The 19,223-nt window shown below is 38.2% G+C and overlaps 1 protein-coding gene across 2 annotated transcripts; it reads left to right on the top strand.

Moving 5' to 3' along the window:
* Nucleotides 1–1,547: 1,547 nt before the first annotated feature.
* Nucleotides 1,548–17,885, top strand: LOC106180549 (protein Wnt-9a). Of its 2 annotated transcripts, XM_013564557.3 has the most exons (4): nucleotides 1,548–2,886; nucleotides 3,248–3,549; nucleotides 13,312–13,583; nucleotides 15,612–17,885. In XM_013564557.3, exons 1-4 carry the CDS (start codon nucleotides 2,801–2,803, stop codon nucleotides 16,080–16,082), a joined length of 1,131 nt encoding a protein of 376 aa, XP_013420011.1. In that variant the 5' UTR covers nucleotides 1,548–2,800; the 3' UTR covers nucleotides 16,083–17,885. The 2 variants fall into 2 exon arrangements, with proteins under 2 accessions (XP_013420011.1, XP_086861543.1); XM_087005417.1 differs by lacking the exon at nucleotides 1,548–2,886 and having other exon boundaries at nucleotides 2,924–3,549.
* The last annotated feature ends 1,338 nt before the right edge of the window (nucleotides 17,886–19,223 follow it).

Here is a 19,223-nt window from a genome sequence, read left to right as displayed (position 1 = left end):
CACGGCCTGACTCAACGTTAACTTAAAATGCGTCTGATATATTCCTCCTGTTGGATTAATTAGTCGAAGTAGTTAATACTTTAAAACTGTCAACCGCAGATGTTTTAGTCCAGCTCCACTACGTCTCTTAAAATGCTTTGGTGTGCGGCGTGTAATTTTTGCCACCGTGTAGAACAACCTGCAATGTGTACACCCGTCCACCAGTGAAAAACTTAATATTATGCGCCCTTGATCACAGCCAAGGCGACAATTGCCCTGTTGGATCGATTGGATACACGAATCTGACTTTACTCTTTCCTTGTCTAGGGTCTTGATTAAACAACTTTGCGTATTAAGGGGGGGATTAGAATAGTTGCACCGGGGTTCGTGTATTAAGTAATCAGTAAGCGAGACTGTTGCATGTGTGAAGAAAATGCGAAAAGTGCAAAAATGAGACTTATAAATGTTCTCGGTCTCCGCCATAGGATTAATATGATAGCACATAAAAAATGATAGCACAGAAAAACTGTCAAAGTGTTGCAATAAGCATTAATTAACGAACAAATTGAATGGTTGGTAACATAATCCTTTATTCGGTACAACTGTAATGGAAGCCGATAGGGGTGAATGAAGAAAACGATGTAGGCGTGGGGTACTTGTTTCAATGAACGCCTGTCTGTGGAGACATTCTATGCGCAGACACATTGCGGGAACATCAAAAGACTCTTCTACGTGTGCTAAGTTCAGGTGCCTCCTACATGAGACACAGGTGATGAATGGTCATCCTACCGGTGCTGACCAACCCTACTTTGTCTTCATTTTAGTCAGACATAATTTGTTGTATTATATAACAGAGTGGCTAAACATCTAAACAACCGGAATTTTACTTGTCATCGTTTTGATGTTTTTACTCCATAAACCATGCAACTGACCCGATTTTATTAGTTTAAGTCTTTTTTGTCGATATTGATAAGGGAAAATTAAGTTTGAGGTTGTTGGTGGAGGGGGGGGGGGGGGGGGGGGAGAGGGAGAGGCGTGGGAGGAGCAGCCGTTGTGGTGTAAACTGGAGGCACGCTCTCGACTATGAATACATAAAAAAAAAAACAGTACGCATGTATAAGACATAAAATGAATCAGATGACAAAAAAGGGAGAAAATTTAGCATTACGAATGTCGGTAAAGATAAATTACACGAACAGAAGTAGCTTCCACTTCCTTGTGAATTAGTTGAGTGTTCTGTTCAGTGATGGTGAGTTTCCTCATTACCGCGCCATTAGTGTGAATGATGGTATTTCACATATGAAGGGGAACCGCACTGGGCTTAGCAAAGTATTAAAGGTAATTTAGCTGAGTGGTCGCCTGTGTTTGAAATCAGGAGAAACTCTGGATTACTGCTGTAATCATCAAAAAGATTTAATGAGATATGTTGCTGGCATATTCCTATTTAATGACCACTTATCACATTAACACGTTTTAACTCAACTCACTCGAATTAAGTCAACTTCAACGAGAGAAAAAATGCAGCCCGAAATCGAATATTTTTCTTGTCAACAATAACAATATTTGAACTGTTTCGCCAAGAAAAAAAACCGATGTCGATAAAGCATGTCAAGATATGTGGATGATACTTCAATAACCAGAGAGATTATCTGTAGACTTGCTATCTGACAACTAGATTGCGCCCAAGAATGTAAAATCGGGACAAGTAAGGTTTTGACATAGGTTCCAAAGTCACATCTTGTATATTCCTAAACTTGGAAGCGTGCGATAGCGGGTGCACCCTCCGTGTTTATTAGTTACGTTCGTGGTGAGTGGAGAGGCATATGTAACGTGCCTCCTCTTTACCTGCCCACCACCGTGTCCGTTTTCTCCGTGCGGCAAAAGTTCAAAGACTTCGCTACTTCCTACGTCACGAAGTGATGGATTTCTTGTAAGATTGTTTAGAGCACACCACACCGCCGTGGTAGAATCGAGAGGAGAGAGAGAGAGAGGAGAGAGAGCGAATCGTTTGGGAGGCATTTGCATGTTAAAACCGCGTGGCGAAACCAATCAATTGAAGTTTCAATTCTTAGTCAGTCAGTCGGAAGGTACCATGTAGTGGTTGAACGAAGAATTTCACGGAGTTTAATTATGTACATTGAGGATTGCAGTGGAAAGTAAAAACGACAGATGAGTTGGAAAGCAACATATTTGTTGTCTTAGTTCCAAGAACCCGCCGGATACACCTACTAAAACGCAGGAAGTTTGCGCCTTGTTGAAAACCTTTGGAAGGAACCTTTTTCTGAAGACGCTTCGTTCCCAGACGAAGATAGCTTGGCCTCGAGTAGTCTGTCATATCGCCTTGTCAAAAACGCATGCGTTGCGGTAATATTCAGCTATATAATTCTGAGTGAAGTTTATTGCCAAATATTGGAGATAAGATTTTCGAGAGTTGCCTGGCAAGGGTCTACGTCAGCGGTCAAAGGGCAGGCCGAGCTACGTCACCACGTATTGTCGTTTAAGAAGTGCGACGTTTTTCAAGTTTTGATTGGCAAAGGGCAAAAAGTCCCAGAAGAGAGCACTGTCTAGTTAACGTGCTGAAAACAGGCAGGGTAAACATCCATCTTCCGAAACGCCAAAGAATGCAGCGTGTGAATGAACCCGAGTAGGGGATCAAAAACCCGGCATTCTTGGAGAATTAACACGCGGAAACGTTCTGGATTTTTAATTAGTCAGCGGAGCTAAAAACGAAGCCCATTAAGTGTTTGATAATATACACCAGCCTCGGTAGAACATGACATTTTCCCGTTAGTATGCCAGGACAGGGACTTCTTCCACCAGGATGAGGCTGAGCACATGGCTGGCTAAAGGCCTGAGCGGGTTCTGGCTGGCACTCTGCTTCTTTCCACAGACAATTGCCTACTTTGGGTGAGTAAAGTGCCGTGTATTCTCCTCCTCCTGTCAAACTGACATTACAAAAATAAAAAAAAAAAAAAACTCTTTTATTGATAGAATCTATCAATTTATTTTTCTGTGGACACTGACTATTGTTTTTATTGCACCATATTACAACATTACCATTATCATCACCGCAACTACCACCACCACCACCACCACCTCCACTTCAAAGGAAGTATCGGACCTGATAACCTGCTGTTGCGTATGTTGTGCCCCAGTAGTCGTCGCAGATGTTAATCTTTCGCCTCCTCCCCCCACCAGCCACCCGCAACACCACCATCAGTACTCCACCTTGCATACTGTTACTGTATCTGCTGTCATCTCTCCACAGATTGGCCGCGTCGGAGCCGCTCTTCACGTTCAAGCTGGACTTAGGGGTCTCTAACCGGGTGTCCGGGAGTGGTCAACCCCGCCACAAAAATTCCGCCGGCCCGCAGACAGACCCGGAGATTTGCGAAATGTTAAAACTGAACACGAAACAAAAAAGGATGTGTAAAAGGGACAAAAACGGAGGAGTCGCCGATACACTTGTGGAAGCCACGAGGCTGTCGGCGCTGGAGTGCCAATTTCAGTTCCGATATGAGCGATGGAACTGTTCCTCTGGCCAGTATCGATTGAATATTCTAAAAAAAGGCAAGTAAAAAGTTTGTTTTTCCTGCAATAGTATCCTTATCGTTATAACCTCAGTGGCTTTATGTAGAATACACGTGTTAAAAAAAGTACATCATGAACACGCCGCACTAAATATATAAGCTTTAAATGTCAATGGGTTTATATAGTTGGATTATTAGACAAAATTGTCGTAGATTACGTACTGGGGTCAGAGAAAAACAGAACGTATACTGTTTGTGTATCGAGTATTAGGCAGACATGCTCTCATGTGGTTCGTGTCATTTGTGTATTAAGTTCAGAACACCTCATTCGCTGTCTTTTCGCCATTTCTTTGAGCTTATATAGACTGGCAATAATTGGGAGATAATCCGTGATTTATTGAGGTAAACTTTATTACAAAAAGGAGGCAGATTTGGACCCAGTCTTTATCTTGAACAAACGAGTTAACCATTGCTTTCTCATTCCTACACTGTTTGCTTATGTCGAGCTATTCCGCCCAACTCCCCGTTATTTATCACTCGCTATCACCTCGACATTGAGACTTGATGAGTTGACACGGGGACCATACTTTTCGCTTGATGTTGACGGCGAATCTGACAGAAAATAGGTTCGTGGTTCGTGCTGGGACTGCATCGATGAGTTATGATAGGGTCGACGTGTTAAAGTTTTGTTTAAATACTCTCTCTCTCTTTTCCTCTCTTTCTCTCTCTTACTCTCTTTCTCTCTCTCTCTCTCTCTCACACACACACACACACACACACACACACACACACACACAAACACACACTGCGAAAATAGAAGAAAAGGATGGCATGAAATAATTTCATTTTTCATTTTCCCGAGAGAAGCTCACCGATACTCTCAGTTCACGATTTATCAAACAGAATATGCACAGCATGTCTGTCGAACATTTTTATATTAGGGCATTCTGAGCAAAAAGGTCGTTGAAGTAAGTGGTCAGACACCCCGAGGGCGCCTAAGTCGGTTGGTTTCGCTACCCTGTTCCGTTCTGGGTCAGTGAGGGCAGCCACTTGACCACAATTAACAGAGTTCAAATTTCAGGACAGATTTCCTGGACAAGTAGCGCAAATTGGAGTAGGTAGCCATACGCATTGATGTATTTATTTATGTTGAATATCCCACATAAGATTTGCTTAAAATTCAAATATCATTTCCGTAAGTGTTTGTATGCAGCATCTTGCAAATGCTTGCTTATTGAGTCCACCGAATCACCCTGGCGCGTAAAAGTTTGTTGTGTTTTTCTTCCTCAATATATCCATTTTTACAACTTTCAGTTATCACAAAAGATAAGGAAAATGCTAGAGCTCTGTTCTCCGGGCATTGTTGTGTCAAGTTCAATTATTTGCATTGCCTGTCTATAGTATTAATTTGGATCGGTGGTCATCAAAATTGGTGGCTTACCTAAAGTTCCTCACACTGCCATAATCTTACAACAGTCTGTGGTAAAAAAACACAAGTATTGCAGGTGGGGTAGTTTTTTTATGCATACCAGAAATTCCTCTGTTAATTTAAATTTATCAATTTTGAAGTGTCAATTTTGCACTGCCTGTAAGGACACGAAATTGGATGGTTAATAAAATGAGAGCTAGGCCACGCGTTTTTTTTTTTTTTCGCGCCAGACATGTCAGGGAGATCGTGATGCTCTGCTAGGTAAATATAGTCTGTGTCGAACATATTGGTATTTGGCATTATTTGAGAACTAGGATAAAACCACTCTGTTCCTGTGTGAGAAAAGTCAAAACATTGGTATCAAGGTGGGTTAGTGATTGAAGTGGAAGCTCTAACTATCAAAGCCATGTCCAAACTTCAAACCACACAACTCATGTTACAAGACACACACACAGTAGCTGCGGAAAAACATGTAAATCTCTCCGCAGTCGTAACCAGTTAAACAACCAAAGTGACGGGTTACCGTTTGACTTTGGAAGCGTGCTATTTGAGAGTTTACATTTCTCGTCTTGGGCACGTGCCTAACGCCCAGCTAGCAGCAACTTCTTCCATATGATTACAAACTAGTAATTCCATTAGGAATCCAGCTGTTACTAATTAGCTAATTAGTTAAATAAACTTTTCTTCATAAAGAATCTTCAGTGCATCAGTCAATCGGGAAGTACATGTTTGAGTCCATGTAGTGGCTTCTGCTCGACGAGGTTTTAATTTAAATTTGAGCTGGAACTTAATATATCTGACAGCACGAAAAAGAATCTGTTTTTGTCTTTTTATATTTTATTACATCTAAAATTATACCGAATAGCAACAACGCCGGTTTCGTATTGGCAAATTCACATCTGAGTCCTTATATAACCCACGGTTTTGGAGATATAAAAATGCTTTGGAGTTCCTAGTCTCCTTGAGAACTGTGTGATTTTAGGCTGGGCTCTTATGTACTGAAGTGGAGCCTTTGACAAAAAATAGTTGTGAGGGAGTGAGAATCAGTACTACATACTATCAAGTGGGCACCATAAATCTTCATCTCAAGTCTGATACACACGGCCCTTTGTTGTCTACCGAACGGTATTATTCTCTGTAAAAATGGTCGGTTTGATTTCTCTCCGTTACGTCCAGCCCTTGTATAGAAAACAACTAGGGTGGCGAGATGGAAGAAAAATTATATCTGTTTTATGTAAAATGGATGAAACTGAGATACACGAACAAATTTTTGATACAGGATTATTCTCCCGTCTGGAGGGGGATGACAATGGTGTGATTGAGGAAATGAGAAGGGTGAAGGCATGGGAAATTTAGTGCAGGCGTTATTTAAGAATACGATGTATCAAATACACCACAGACTAAGGTAGGGGTCCTTGGGATTTTTGCGTCCAGAAGGCGCCGTATTTTTTTTTTTTTTTCAAATTGAACTTTTGATGTTAACAAGATATTTATTTGTATTTATCATTCTCTTTATGGGAAAATCAAATAATAAAATACTACAAGGATCTCTTTGACGATTGGGCTTGTTTCATACTCTCAGTCTCTTTTTTTGTATCAGGTCTTAAAGAACTGTTTCGAAACGACGCGATCTGTTCAAAATTTAAAGCATTCACTACAGCAAGGCGAGCTGCATCTTATTCAACTGAAAAAGTACAGTTAAAATTGCTGCAAATTACACGCTGTTACTCAGTCGAAACATTTGAATTATGCTCATTGCTCGTGGGTGCGAGTAGAGAAGTAATTACATTTAAGATTTATCTACCGAATCGCCCAACGTGCAATACTATGAGCAATTTATCTTCAGCAAGAACTGGTGTAGCAATAAACAGAGAGGATCCTCAGTGCAGTAAGACGATTTATCAAGCACTGTTTAACAAACAAGCCGAAACAGTTTTTGGCCTAATTCGGCTCTGATTTGGGATGGACCTCAAATTATATAGATATTTATGCCATTTACATCTTTGGGCCTTTTGCACCGGTGCATTCCCCTTTGATTAACGTTAAGAGCTTGATGTTCCTAATTGTTATTCGAACGTATGGGTCGACCTTTGAACTGGATCTTGTACGGTAAGGGGTTTTTTTGTTTGTTTCCTCCCCTCATTTTACACTCCTATCTTTCAACAAATTTTAAAGTGATTAAAAAAAAAAAAAAAGAATCCAAACGCAAGACACGCTGGTTACTTTGCCATTGATTAAGCTGGACAGTTGTTGATTTTAATATCCCTTTACGACATTAGTCACTTAATGTACCCAACCCCTGTGTTCGTTATGCAGTGACTTAAATAACTATCATACAAAATATTGCCCTGCTAAAATGTCATTAAAGTTTAACAAAACGCGAATCACTACTTTGGCATCATTTGACCCCTGAAGATAATCGACCTTACCCACCGTTTCCCCGTTTAGTTACTTCCTGGGCAATAACTTTTAAGTGACCAAGTCACTTAAACAACACGGCTAACTTCCCACATAGAAAAAGATAGACACAAAACAAGTACGTATCTGCTAACTTCCTTTTTGTACATGTGTAAATCATTCGGAGAAACGCATGTTTTGGTCTAGTTTTAATTCATCTTTTTTTCTATGGGTTTTGGTATTTAGCCTTTTCATAAGTCCAAACGCCTACATTGACCTTATTTATTTTCATTTTTTTATAGTTGATTTTTTTTTCAAGGCGGTTCTGACGCAACAAGATATATATATAAGTGAGTAGATCTTGACTAGCAAAGCGCAAAATAGAAAATCCCCTTTGGTGTTGTTTCACTAGAAATCACACAGTCATTCTATACACGACTGACCTTTCTCAGTGATAGGAGTTGGAAAGAGAAAAAAGAAATCCCGAAAATGCCGCCAATCATGGCTAGATATCGTTTCTTTTTATGTTGTTTGTCTCCTTTGAAGGAACCTCACACAGAAAAGAATGTACATTGATAGGAGCTTGTATCAAACTCCTGGGCGATAACCAGGCTGAGTAAGTTCCCAACCAGCAGGCCACGCGTTCATATACTGCTGCTGAAATATATTAGAAAGCTTCTGTTCTAACCTTAAAAACAACAGGTGACTAAGATATTAGTGGTCTTTTGAGCGGTTAAAGTCGGAAATTATCACGTGTATTGTTGCTAGAGAAAACGGAGTGATCAATTTAATTCACTGTAACTCAAACGGTGGAAGTTTTTTTCTCGCGGTTAATGAGGTTTGTTACAATATCTGCATGCTTTTCTAAATGCATTTTTAAAAATTTCTATTGTCTACTACAGAATAAAAAAAGACAAATACTATCATTAATACTCCAGTTTTCATAAACCATTTAAAAGGTAACCAGTTTTCAATAAATGAAAGCCAACCTCTTGTGCTTTTAAATATAAATAGTCTTAACACGTTTCTAGGGAACTTGCCCAGAATTAATAGGTCTTGGAAATAAAAAACAACCGGAGGGATGTTTGTAGCGTAAAACACAAACACGAAAATGACAGACGGGCTGAAACACTGAACGAAGACGACGTTTGACTATGGTCTTTAATTCACATTAACAGATTGAATGCTACAGCGGCAACATTCTCAACTACACCGAACGGTCGACCTTTTTCGTGGCTTTTATCCATTAGTTGTCATATCAAAGGAAAACATATGACTAGGTCTTGCTTTTTAAAAAAATAAGATTAAAGCAACATTTGCTGCTGAAACCATGAGATACTTTCGAGAACTTTGCGTTTTAATGGGGCCAAGCTAGCTGAATGCCGCATGCAATTTTAAATTAAGTGCGATCCACTATGTGTTTTAAGGGTGTGATGAAAATCGATGCTGAAGAAAACCCATATATGATGTTAAGTATGCATTCTTATTGCTGATTGGATATTCAGTTACTTCACGAGTATCAATGGGAATTTTCACATGTTTTAAGATACTCATATTCATCGAACATCAGTAAAAATCGATAGAACATGGTAAAATGAAAGAATCAAATTAATATTTTAATTCATAAATAATTTTGTAATACCATTTAATGTTCTGTGCTATATCTTTCTCTGCTTTCTCTTTAATGGTAATCGTTTACAGAAAGGAAGCATATCTCTGTTCATGTTCACGGCCTTTAATATGCCGGTGTGTGGTTTCGAAAAGTAGTTCTAGGAGAGCTCCCTTTGATACTTAAACTACACATTTGTGGGTGAGGGGTTAAGTAGTTCTGGACAAAGGCAAACAATACACAGTCGTTGACGGAATTAATTTTAGAAAACAAAAACGCCCCAAAAACAAAAGGAAAAAAAAATCACACTGCACTTGTAATACGTTCTGAGAAAAGGGCATCCAAAAACTGCAAATCTCGTGACGTAAAAAAAGAAGCGTTTATAGCAATGTTACTTGTATAGTTGTTTGATCAAAGGGATGCTAAATGCGTACGGACAATCGCGGAAGCTTTCCAATATTGTCTGCTGCGCATGTTTTGCTCCAGTAAATTAGGGCTGTGAGAAACTCTGGAAACTATATAGCGCAATATTTGTCAACGAATTACCAACGTTTTGATTTAGGGAATCGGATGAAACGCATTTCCTTTGACTGAACGTAGTTTTTGCCAAAGTCCTTTGATTTTTGACGGGCCTGTTTTATAGCCTTGTATATAAGACGCTAATCTAGATCCGAGACAATTCTTTGAAATTAATGCACCAAACTGGAGTAGTTGAATTATCGGTGCACTTGACGTTGTACAATGTAGAGTTGATAAAGCACAACGTTATTGCTGTTTTATGAAGTTGAATTAAGCTTGCTGAGACTGATGACTGGTTTAAACTGCCTCCCCTGTTAACTGATCTTAAAAACTACAAGCAAGTAAATATTTAGACGCCTTAAATAATGTTGGTGTTTTATGTTTAAAAAGGTGCTATAAAGAAAGTTAATGAAAAATGTTATTGCGTTATCGAAAGCTCGTTTCTCAACAATCTGGACATGGTTTATGACTGCATCGGTGTTTAAATAGAGAGGTGATGCCTGCCAATTTTGATTATCAAAAAGAATTTTTTTCTATCGAAAAACAGGTTGAAGATTGGTTTCGATCTACAACAGTATCACTTTTAGGGGTTAGGGGGTTTATTGAAGTATTTTCGACATTTTGTTTATCAAATATTTCCCTTAATATGTAGATAAATGAAGTGAATCCTGTCGTCGCCCCGATCAGCGCAGAGCAGTATGCCCCAATGTTGTAGAACACCTCCGTCGTCCATGTCAACCCGACTGGCAGCAAGGTCTACCCAGACTTCATCGTCAATGTACCTCTCAAAGTGAGGTGTTTGTTATTGCCCATTTGCCCTCCGTCACAGAAGTTTTTGACTGTCTTCTGCTACACATAATCCTATGTTAAACATCCCTGGCGTCGACTTCAGAGGGGGGGAATCAATCACTTCAACACTGTCCAACCCCCAGATTTTGTTTCTGTTTACCTATAAATCGATTACCTGGTGAACGCAGGTTGAAGTTTGTGGTAGGTATACTTAGGTTCCACAGAAAAGTCCCCGTCAATCATATTTTTTATGAACACCAATATCTCTCTTTTACCGAGTTTCCACATCACAGGATAGAAAGACAATGCTATGGCAATATACTATTTAAACGCAAGATGCCACCACCAAGTGTATTTCTTCTTTGTGGTTGTTTTCGTAAAATACCAGTAACTGTGCATCTTTCACTTAGAGCATAAAAGGAAATAAAATTAATCTTTGCGGGATAATATTTCTCATTTTGTAATTCCGCAAACCTGGTGTTTATTTCTCAAATCTCGAACGTTTGTGGTAACGGTCCTGTCATGTTTAGAACGCAACCAAAGCAACTCCGTCTTTTCTATTAATCCAATCATTAATTTAGCACGTTTCAACAAAAAATAACAAGTCAAGCTGAACTCAAATGTCTCCGAATTAAGCCCACGATGACTCAAATTAATGAACAAGTGTCATCCACAGGTGTAATTTTGCACCTGACTCAGTTCCTCAGCCATGTTTGTGGTTTTTTGTGCGACAAGCGCTTGAACTGATGGATGGCGAATGAGGGGTAGTGGTAGCCTCTTCTTTGCCCTCGAAGTGACCGTGCTTGGAGAATGATCGCGCCAGGTAGATACATGTAGCTTTTCCTGAAGAAAAGTGCCTACAACATATCACGAAAGCAGATTTGTTAATTTAAATGGTCAAATAAATATAATATATATAGCTGGACACAGTAGTGAACAAGCAAGCACACCCACACGCGCGTGTACGCACTCACATACACACTCTAGATAGCTACATTTTACATGTTAATAAGGTCATCCCAAAGCTTTTCCCTCCCATTTAAATATAAATAGTTATTCTTTTCCCACCCTTCTATGCTTTATTTGCGTAGAAAATATCTTCCTTGCGTAAGTACATTACCGGGCTTTCACGTTCGTTTAAAATGGCTAAGAAAGATCTCTTTATTTTTGATAATCAGGCGATCTTCGTGGGAATCTTCAGATGATACACATTTTGTTTAACCAGATGAGATTAACCTTGTTAGCTTTTTGTAGCAGGAAAACAAAAAATACTAACTTGTCACATCCATGAAACGATGCAATGGTAGATACATGTTTCCAAAACCATATTTAGACAACGTGGAACACGAAGGCATCGCAAAACCTCTTGCTTGACAGTCAAAAAGTTATTTTTAAATACTAAAACATAAGATACACGCATTTGATGTTTAAGTACAATTGAGTACTTTTTTATGCAAGACTCTAACTTGTTCGTGAACCTTGATCTAATGAACACAAACCAGCTATTTTATTTTACTAGCTGCCGTAACTTAAGATAGCTACATCTATTTAATTAAACATAATTAGCTGGTGCTACATGAAGTAGGGCTACTCGTGTGTTGAGACAATTGTGAATACTGTATTTTAAAATAATGGAGGGGTGTCTAGTGCGATTTGACTTGCCGGGCAGTTCCTGCACTCCGTGGCCGCACGGGCAAATCGAGGGGTTGGTGGACAGTTCTAAGGCCAAACCACATCCCCGGCTATTTAACAAAAAATGTGCCGATGACGCTGCAACGTTTTACTTGCAGTTTTCTTCGGTTTTTCACGTCGCAGTTGGGGGTATCGATCTTGTCCCATTAGTGACAGCGAAGTTAAGTCCTGGAATTAAGTCTAATCGATTTGTTTAGATTTCTCTACTGTTTAATTGCTAGATAAAGGTTTGTAAATGATGAAATAGCTTGGTATAGTTTCACTGGTCGGTGTCTATTGAATTATGTCTCAGACGCAAATGAAGGAGTTTTGGTGTTTCCGTCTAGCTTGTCTCAAATCATCACGAACTGTGCATTGAGACTTTGGGAAAACGTAGCAACAGAATGCTGCTCTTTCTTTGCCGCTACGAAAAGTCATTCGCAACATAATTGTTAGCCAAGCAATCCGATATGGCTCGTTTTAAACTTTATCTGTTACCTGCCAATCTGTTTATCTTACGGTAACTGATCCGTCTGAGACTCAGATTATAATGCCAATAAATGAAAAGAATGCGTTTTTCTTAAAACCTCCACCTTTCTCACATCTAACAATTTGACAATGACTTTGTCAGTGAATCAGTCCGACTTGAGTTTTGGAAATTATTTCCTTTTTCGCTTACCTCAGTTAAGTCCGGGCAGGTTATTAAGTAAAGGTTTTATCGAAAAACCCCATGGCTTTCGGCTGATAGTCCATGTTCAGTCTACGCCTCCATAGTAAAAGTTGGGTTTTCTTACCAAAATTTACAGAAATATCAATGAAATACCAGACCGTCGGCCAATGAGAGAAGAGGCCACGCAGTTTTCTTAGACCCAAATCTTACTAAGACGAGGATATTGAGTGGAAAATAAGTCTTCTGATCTGGTCATTACGTACAGATATATCACTTTTTGATAAAATATTCAAAAACAGAAATTCAAAGCTTTGCAAGTAGACACGCGGCGTATTAACTGCAAATGTAAAAAAAAGGATAATCTTTTTGATTTCTTTCATTAATACACGATATATAATATTTACAAATAAAAAATATTTCTTGATATGGTAACTTTTTTTTCGGCACTCACAGTTAATATCTGTTTGATTTTTTTCGACATAGCCCCTGTCGTAAAAAGCAAAAACCGTTTTTCCTAAAACGTTAATTAATTGCAATTTTGTCATTTATTCTTTGTTCCATAAATTTTGTTTAAGCGCAAAAAATATAAGAAGAGGATCGAAACTAATAGGCTATCATTTTATTTTTTCAGCTTTTAAAAATACATCAGTCCACTCTATAACCATAATAATCGCCAATAAAAGTAAAACCTCTATCAAGTTCCTTCTTTTTTTTTTAGGTTTCAAGGAAACATCGTTTCTTTATGCAATATCGTCTGCGGGCCTCGTCCACGCTTTTTCCCGCGCCTGCAGCCGAGGTCAGCTGGACCGATGTACCTGTGATGAATCTTTCAACAACCAGAAGACCAGGCAGGCGTGGCTTTGGGGTGGCTGTGGAGACAATATTAAATTTGGCTCCAAATTTGCAAGGAAATTTCTCAAAGCGGCCAAAAAATCTGGTCAGGATTTACGTGCCAAAATGGACCAACATAATAGCAATGTTGGGATTAAGGTAAGAGCTTTTTTTTGTCTGTTTTTGTCCTTTAACTGAAGAAAATGATACTGATTTTTTCTTTCATTTTGTTAATTCAAAACCACTGGATGACCATTACTTTAAAAGAATTTTTAAACATGAAAGTTAATTTTAATTTCTTTTAAATCTGCGAATTTTGAGACCATTGCAGGCATATACTTAACTCAAAGGTGATAAAATTGTAGCAATAAATTGCGTCTATATATATTTATGCAAACACATATGCAAAGTACAATTGGTAATCAAAGCCAAATCTATTTGCTACACAAGAATTTTGATTTAAGTGAATTAAGTATTTTTGTCAATCCATCAGAATATTGTGTGTTATTAAACCTACTTCCCGATAAAAATGAAAACAATAAAAAAAGAATAAAATATCAGCTGCAGACGATCAAGTTAAAAAGGGGTTTGGGTGGGGGAGAAACGTACCGAAATATCTGAATGCATGATATTTATGCCTTGCTCACTTCAATTAACCACAGTTGGTATATATGATGATTACAGTAACCTGTGAGTGAAACACCGTCATTTGATGGATGGGAGTAGAAAACGGCTACAGATGGGCACTTAAAGAGCCCACCACCTTTCCAAAAACCATACTTTGTTCTAGTAGGTTTATTTTGATTTCCCGTGGTAAACGTGTTATATGTATGGATCATACTTGATTCGTGTCTGAGAAAATGACGGCGGGGCACGTTCAAGGAACGGGAGAGCGAAATTCTACTGATGGACCATATTGTTTCTTTACTGATACTCGTAACGTTTGTCCGATGTTTTTGTTTAGAGTCGCCGCTGAGCTTTACAACATCATTTTGTTGAGGGATTATATTTTAAGGCGATTATTGATAATAAACGATAAAAATTATACACTCATGCGTGCCGTATACTAATAAATTCCCCCTAATAACGTAATAAGTGGCAAACTTTATGTATCAAATTGATGCGAGTTTCGTTCTTGATAAGCAACATTTGACTTAATCATCCGAAATTTACAGCATTTTACTTTCATTAGTTGTTTAAATAAATTCGATAACACTCGCAGACGCTTATAATGACAAGAAATAGTAATGAATATCATTCGGGACAGAAACAAATAAAAAAAGATCCGGAAAATGCATTTGATTACAGTGTTTTAGACGAATTAATAGGGTGTAGTTTACAGCGGGTGTTAGTGAAAAGAGACTGAAACGCAATATAATATTTTTCAATCGAGTATTTCGCGCCGTTGACTCACCCTTTACACCTAGATCAATCCATGACTGTCTTTTTAATCTTGAAAAATTTTGTTATTTTTTGGTGAAAATTAAAACATGTGACTTTAAAAATAATTCTAAACTTTATTCAATGAACATTAAGTTTTTTTTTATCCCCCAGTCCAAGTAGAATAAGTTGTCCAGTACATTCCAGTTTAAAATAATCTCTGTGTCGTTTCTTTACTTCTTAGACGGTCGGTCAAGTCCCTTGTTTGTACACTATCAGTAGGAGTAATGTTAATCCTTAGATTATAGTCGTGAATACCAATAAAACTATAATAAAATGAGATTCATAATAGGCAATAAATAGGTGCTATTATATTGTCGAGTGGCAAAGAATTGCGGATTAAAGTCTCAGAACGTCAGAGGTTGAGACCTAAGTCAACCGCAATACGTGGCCCTCACGATACCAAAGCGATTTGTTTTCGTAATATTTGCCATAAGGTCATTTTTAGAAAGAATTTGATATTTTCGGTACTTAGCCTCTTTTTTATTATCTTTACTGCATGCTATCTTTTTGACTTACGTTTATGTTTTATTTTTCTGGACTTCCAATAAGCATATTATTTTATTTGTTGCTTCATCATAATATTTGTAAAGAATCTTTTTGGATTAGCTTTATATATAGTAAGAATATTTCACAGATACGGAATCATTAAAACAAGCATGTTATTATTATTATTATTATCTTAAGACCTGTCATTATCTTTGGTTTGATAATTTATAATATTTTTAATTTTATTTGTATTTACAGGCCGTCAAAGATGGGGTTGACACCACTTGCAAGTGCCACGGTGTGTCAGGGTCTTGCACGGTGCGGACTTGCTGGCGACAATTGGCCCCTTTTCACGAAATGGGCAATAAACTCAAGGACCGCTATGACAAATCCGTCAAAGTTGAACTAAGTAACAATAAGGCCAAAGGAAAAACTCAGCTAGTTCGGAAGAAAAGAAACCCGAATGACGCCGATGTGCGCGTCAAAAGTAAAGAACTGGTCCACATCGAGGAGTCGCCGTCCTTTTGCCGGAAGTCTAAGTACTCAAAGGGAACCCAGGGCCGCGAATGCCAGAAGGAGACAAGGAACTGTGACGCTATGTGCTGTGGGCGAGGATACAACGTCCTCAGCAATGTGGTGAAGAAGGCCTGTCGCTGCCAAGTCCAGTGGTGCTGTTACGTAGAGTGCGAACAGTGCGAGACGCAAATGGACGTTCATATGTGCAAATAAAGAGGAGGTGAACCCCAAAAATCTGAAACCTATCTGTCGGATATTTTATTCAATAGACCCGATAACATTAAAAGCTGTCAGTTTATTGATACCGGACACAATAGTCCGATGTGTTCAGTGTTTAAATGAAGTGGGATTCGGAAGAAATGCTCTTTGTGGGGATATTTAACAAAGAATGCCATGGGCACCGCTCCAAAAATAGATCCCCTTACAGAAAGTTGCTGAGAGAGACGCTTTACACTTTGGTCTCCCTTGTCAAGTGACTCGGCCCGACGTTCCTAGGCCACGTCGCAGCTTTAAATCTCACTGAAAAAAAGAATAGAATAGCAAAAAAAGGAATGCGCTGTGACTGTATACCGTAACTAGCTGAAATGAAGAACTGTGCGTAGCACGTAAAGAAATTCCACACCATAGACAGCAGAATATACCATTAGACAAGTTGATTTAGATTACAATGTCAAGATTGTGACCCTTATCTTTAAAATGACAGGTTATCAAGAAATGTGTGTTATCAAAATGACAGGTTATCAAGAGGTATTATTAATTCCATGTTTATGTATATACAATGTGCTTAAGATTAAGAAGTCATTTGAAATGGCATCATGGACCGTTCTTTTGAGTGTCATATTTATATTTATTTACGCCACTGTATGTCTTAGCGGGAGATCACGATGTTTGTTCAGAAATTTCATGGGTAGGCTTACCATAATGTTAGAGTAACGTTTGTATGATATTGCCTATCTTTTGGGTCATTGAACGGCCCGCCGAAAACAAAAATATCCCCGCGAGTTGCAACATGTACATGCGTACCAAGTACGTTGAATTTTTTTTTCATTTTTCAAACTGAATTATTTTTCATTTTCTAGATAAAACATGTAAACGTAGGCAATCATAAGATCGGGGAGCAAAGTGTATAGTGCGACCATTGCTGTCATGCAGACATTACGCTGCTTAGTTCTGCTGACGTGTGAACACCGTGTTATCTCGAAATAACTATAACGCTTTCAATCTGTTCGCAGACATCTTTTTGAATGAAGATGGTGCAGCGGTATTTGAATTCTTAAAAGAATTTAAACCTATTTTCCGGCAGTATAAAGTCTAGAAATCGAAATATTTATAACCGTGAGATGAAAAATGTATGTATTCAGACTTACTGTGCTCAATGAGTAAATTGATCAAAGTAAAATGAATGCAAAGCTTATTAACTGAAGTATAATTTACGTAGTGTAAGAAATCATTTGATAAATATTATGGGGACCCTTGCTGCAGCAGGTATATTCACCTCTTTCGAAGTGATGCCCTCACGTTTTACCCCGTTTTATGGGCAAATTTAGCATCTTATTCAAGTAAAACAGCGTTACTCCGAGTGTAGAATACACGTTTTCTCAGTTGGAAGGCTTTGGAAGACGTCAACAGCAAATATTCCAGGAGCGCACAATGGCTTATTATTTTGCATTCGATTTGTCGATTCTATTTCTGTCGTAACTTTGTTATACATGAGGCGACGACCGCAGGTGAAGCCTGTATGAATCTGTTATTAAAATGGTAACGTTAGGTTGTGTTTGTTAATTTTAGTTATAAATCTAATGCGTTAATTTAATCGAGTGTCTATTCACTTGAATTAATATGACTATTTTTTTCTGCAATATTTGTACATGAATTCTGCTAAAGCCGTTATTAGTTTAATAATAGTTAAACTATTTTATATATGCTGTAAATATATGAATATTAAATATTGAGAGCAAAAAGCTTACAATTTTATACAAGTATTTATAAAAGAATAAAGATTATGCAAATCGCCTATCATAGTGTCGAATTCCATGCTTGGTATTTTGTATTAAGTATCGTTTTCAATGCTTTGTTAACCTGTGAGTTATTTTTTGTTAAAAATTGATTAAAACGGTTTGACATAGATAACCTCAACTTCTCCGCCAATAACCCGGAACATGTGTTTTATCAATTAATGACAAATATAATAAAATTTAAGTAAAACTTTAGCTAAGTTCTTTTTAAATCTTATTCAGTTCCTTACTTTCTTTTCATTTCCCTGTCCAGAATTCCAGAACATCTGGATCACTATGTCACAACACCTGTATCATTAAAAAAAGAGAAAGAACGGGTCAGAGATCCAAAATTTAAGATAATATTTTCCATATGCTTTAAAAAATTGAGGACAAAAAAGAGAGGGAAGACGCTTATTCACACGTACCAAGACGGCTGTACCGTTTTTATGACCGCAAAAATTACCTTGCTTTTAAACATGCCAATTAGTAAAAGGTTTTGGAGCTTTTTAAGTGAACCCAGACCAAGGCACGGCACTCAATCACTCGTGCTTTAACATTACCTCAAATCGTGGGGGTGTTCCTGCACGTTCCTGTAGCAAGGAAGCAACAACTTAGCAATCTTTCCAGTTTAAGGGTGATAGGGTTTGAAATCCAGCCTTGATCAAAGGAGCTCAAGTGCGATTAAAGCACATAAGTGGCTGATGTAAGTTTTACCAGATGTTTCAGCAAAGCACAACCACGCTGTCTCACCTACCACATTCGGCTGCATATTCGCTTTACCTATGTTTGCGAATTAAAACATTAGGTTCGCACGACTTTACTCTAGTAGTTAAATCGAGTCAAAGTGGGTGGCGAGAACCTGAAGGGGTGATACTTGAAATTTCGATAGTGCATTTTTTACTTTGATCAATCAACTGAAAAACAGGCAGTCTCTCGGAAAGTATGCTTCGTGTAATCGTAATTCATGAAATTGGAATTTCCCATTTTTGCTGCAGTTTGCCACGTGATGATAAATGTGGAAGTTAGGCACTTGGCTGCATTTTAACGGCGCCATTTTTAAAATTTAGTCTCACCAAAACCTCAAAACACAAGCAAGTCTTTTTCTATACCAAACTCAGGACCTATACTACACTTATAGGACCTATACTACTAAATTAATGTTTTGATGTTGTTGTTGTTGTTGTTGTTGTTGTGTTGTTCACTTTCTTTTAACCCCCAATTTAAACTTCACTTAATCCATTCAAAACACTGTACAGGTGCGTTTCCTAGTCCATTTTTTCAGATGTCCTAACGATATGCATAATTCATAGTTACATTTTGACGAGCACCCCTGTGTGAAATCGAATTTCTGTTTCAT

This window comes from Lingula anatina, chromosome 2 (genome assembly GCF_051362555.1).
Source record: "Lingula anatina isolate TDL-2025a chromosome 2, LinAna3.0, whole genome shotgun sequence".
Classification (NCBI taxonomy): Eukaryota; Metazoa; Brachiopoda; class Lingulata; order Lingulida; family Lingulidae; genus Lingula; species Lingula anatina.
This window is presented reverse-complemented; position numbering and strand designations above follow the sequence as displayed.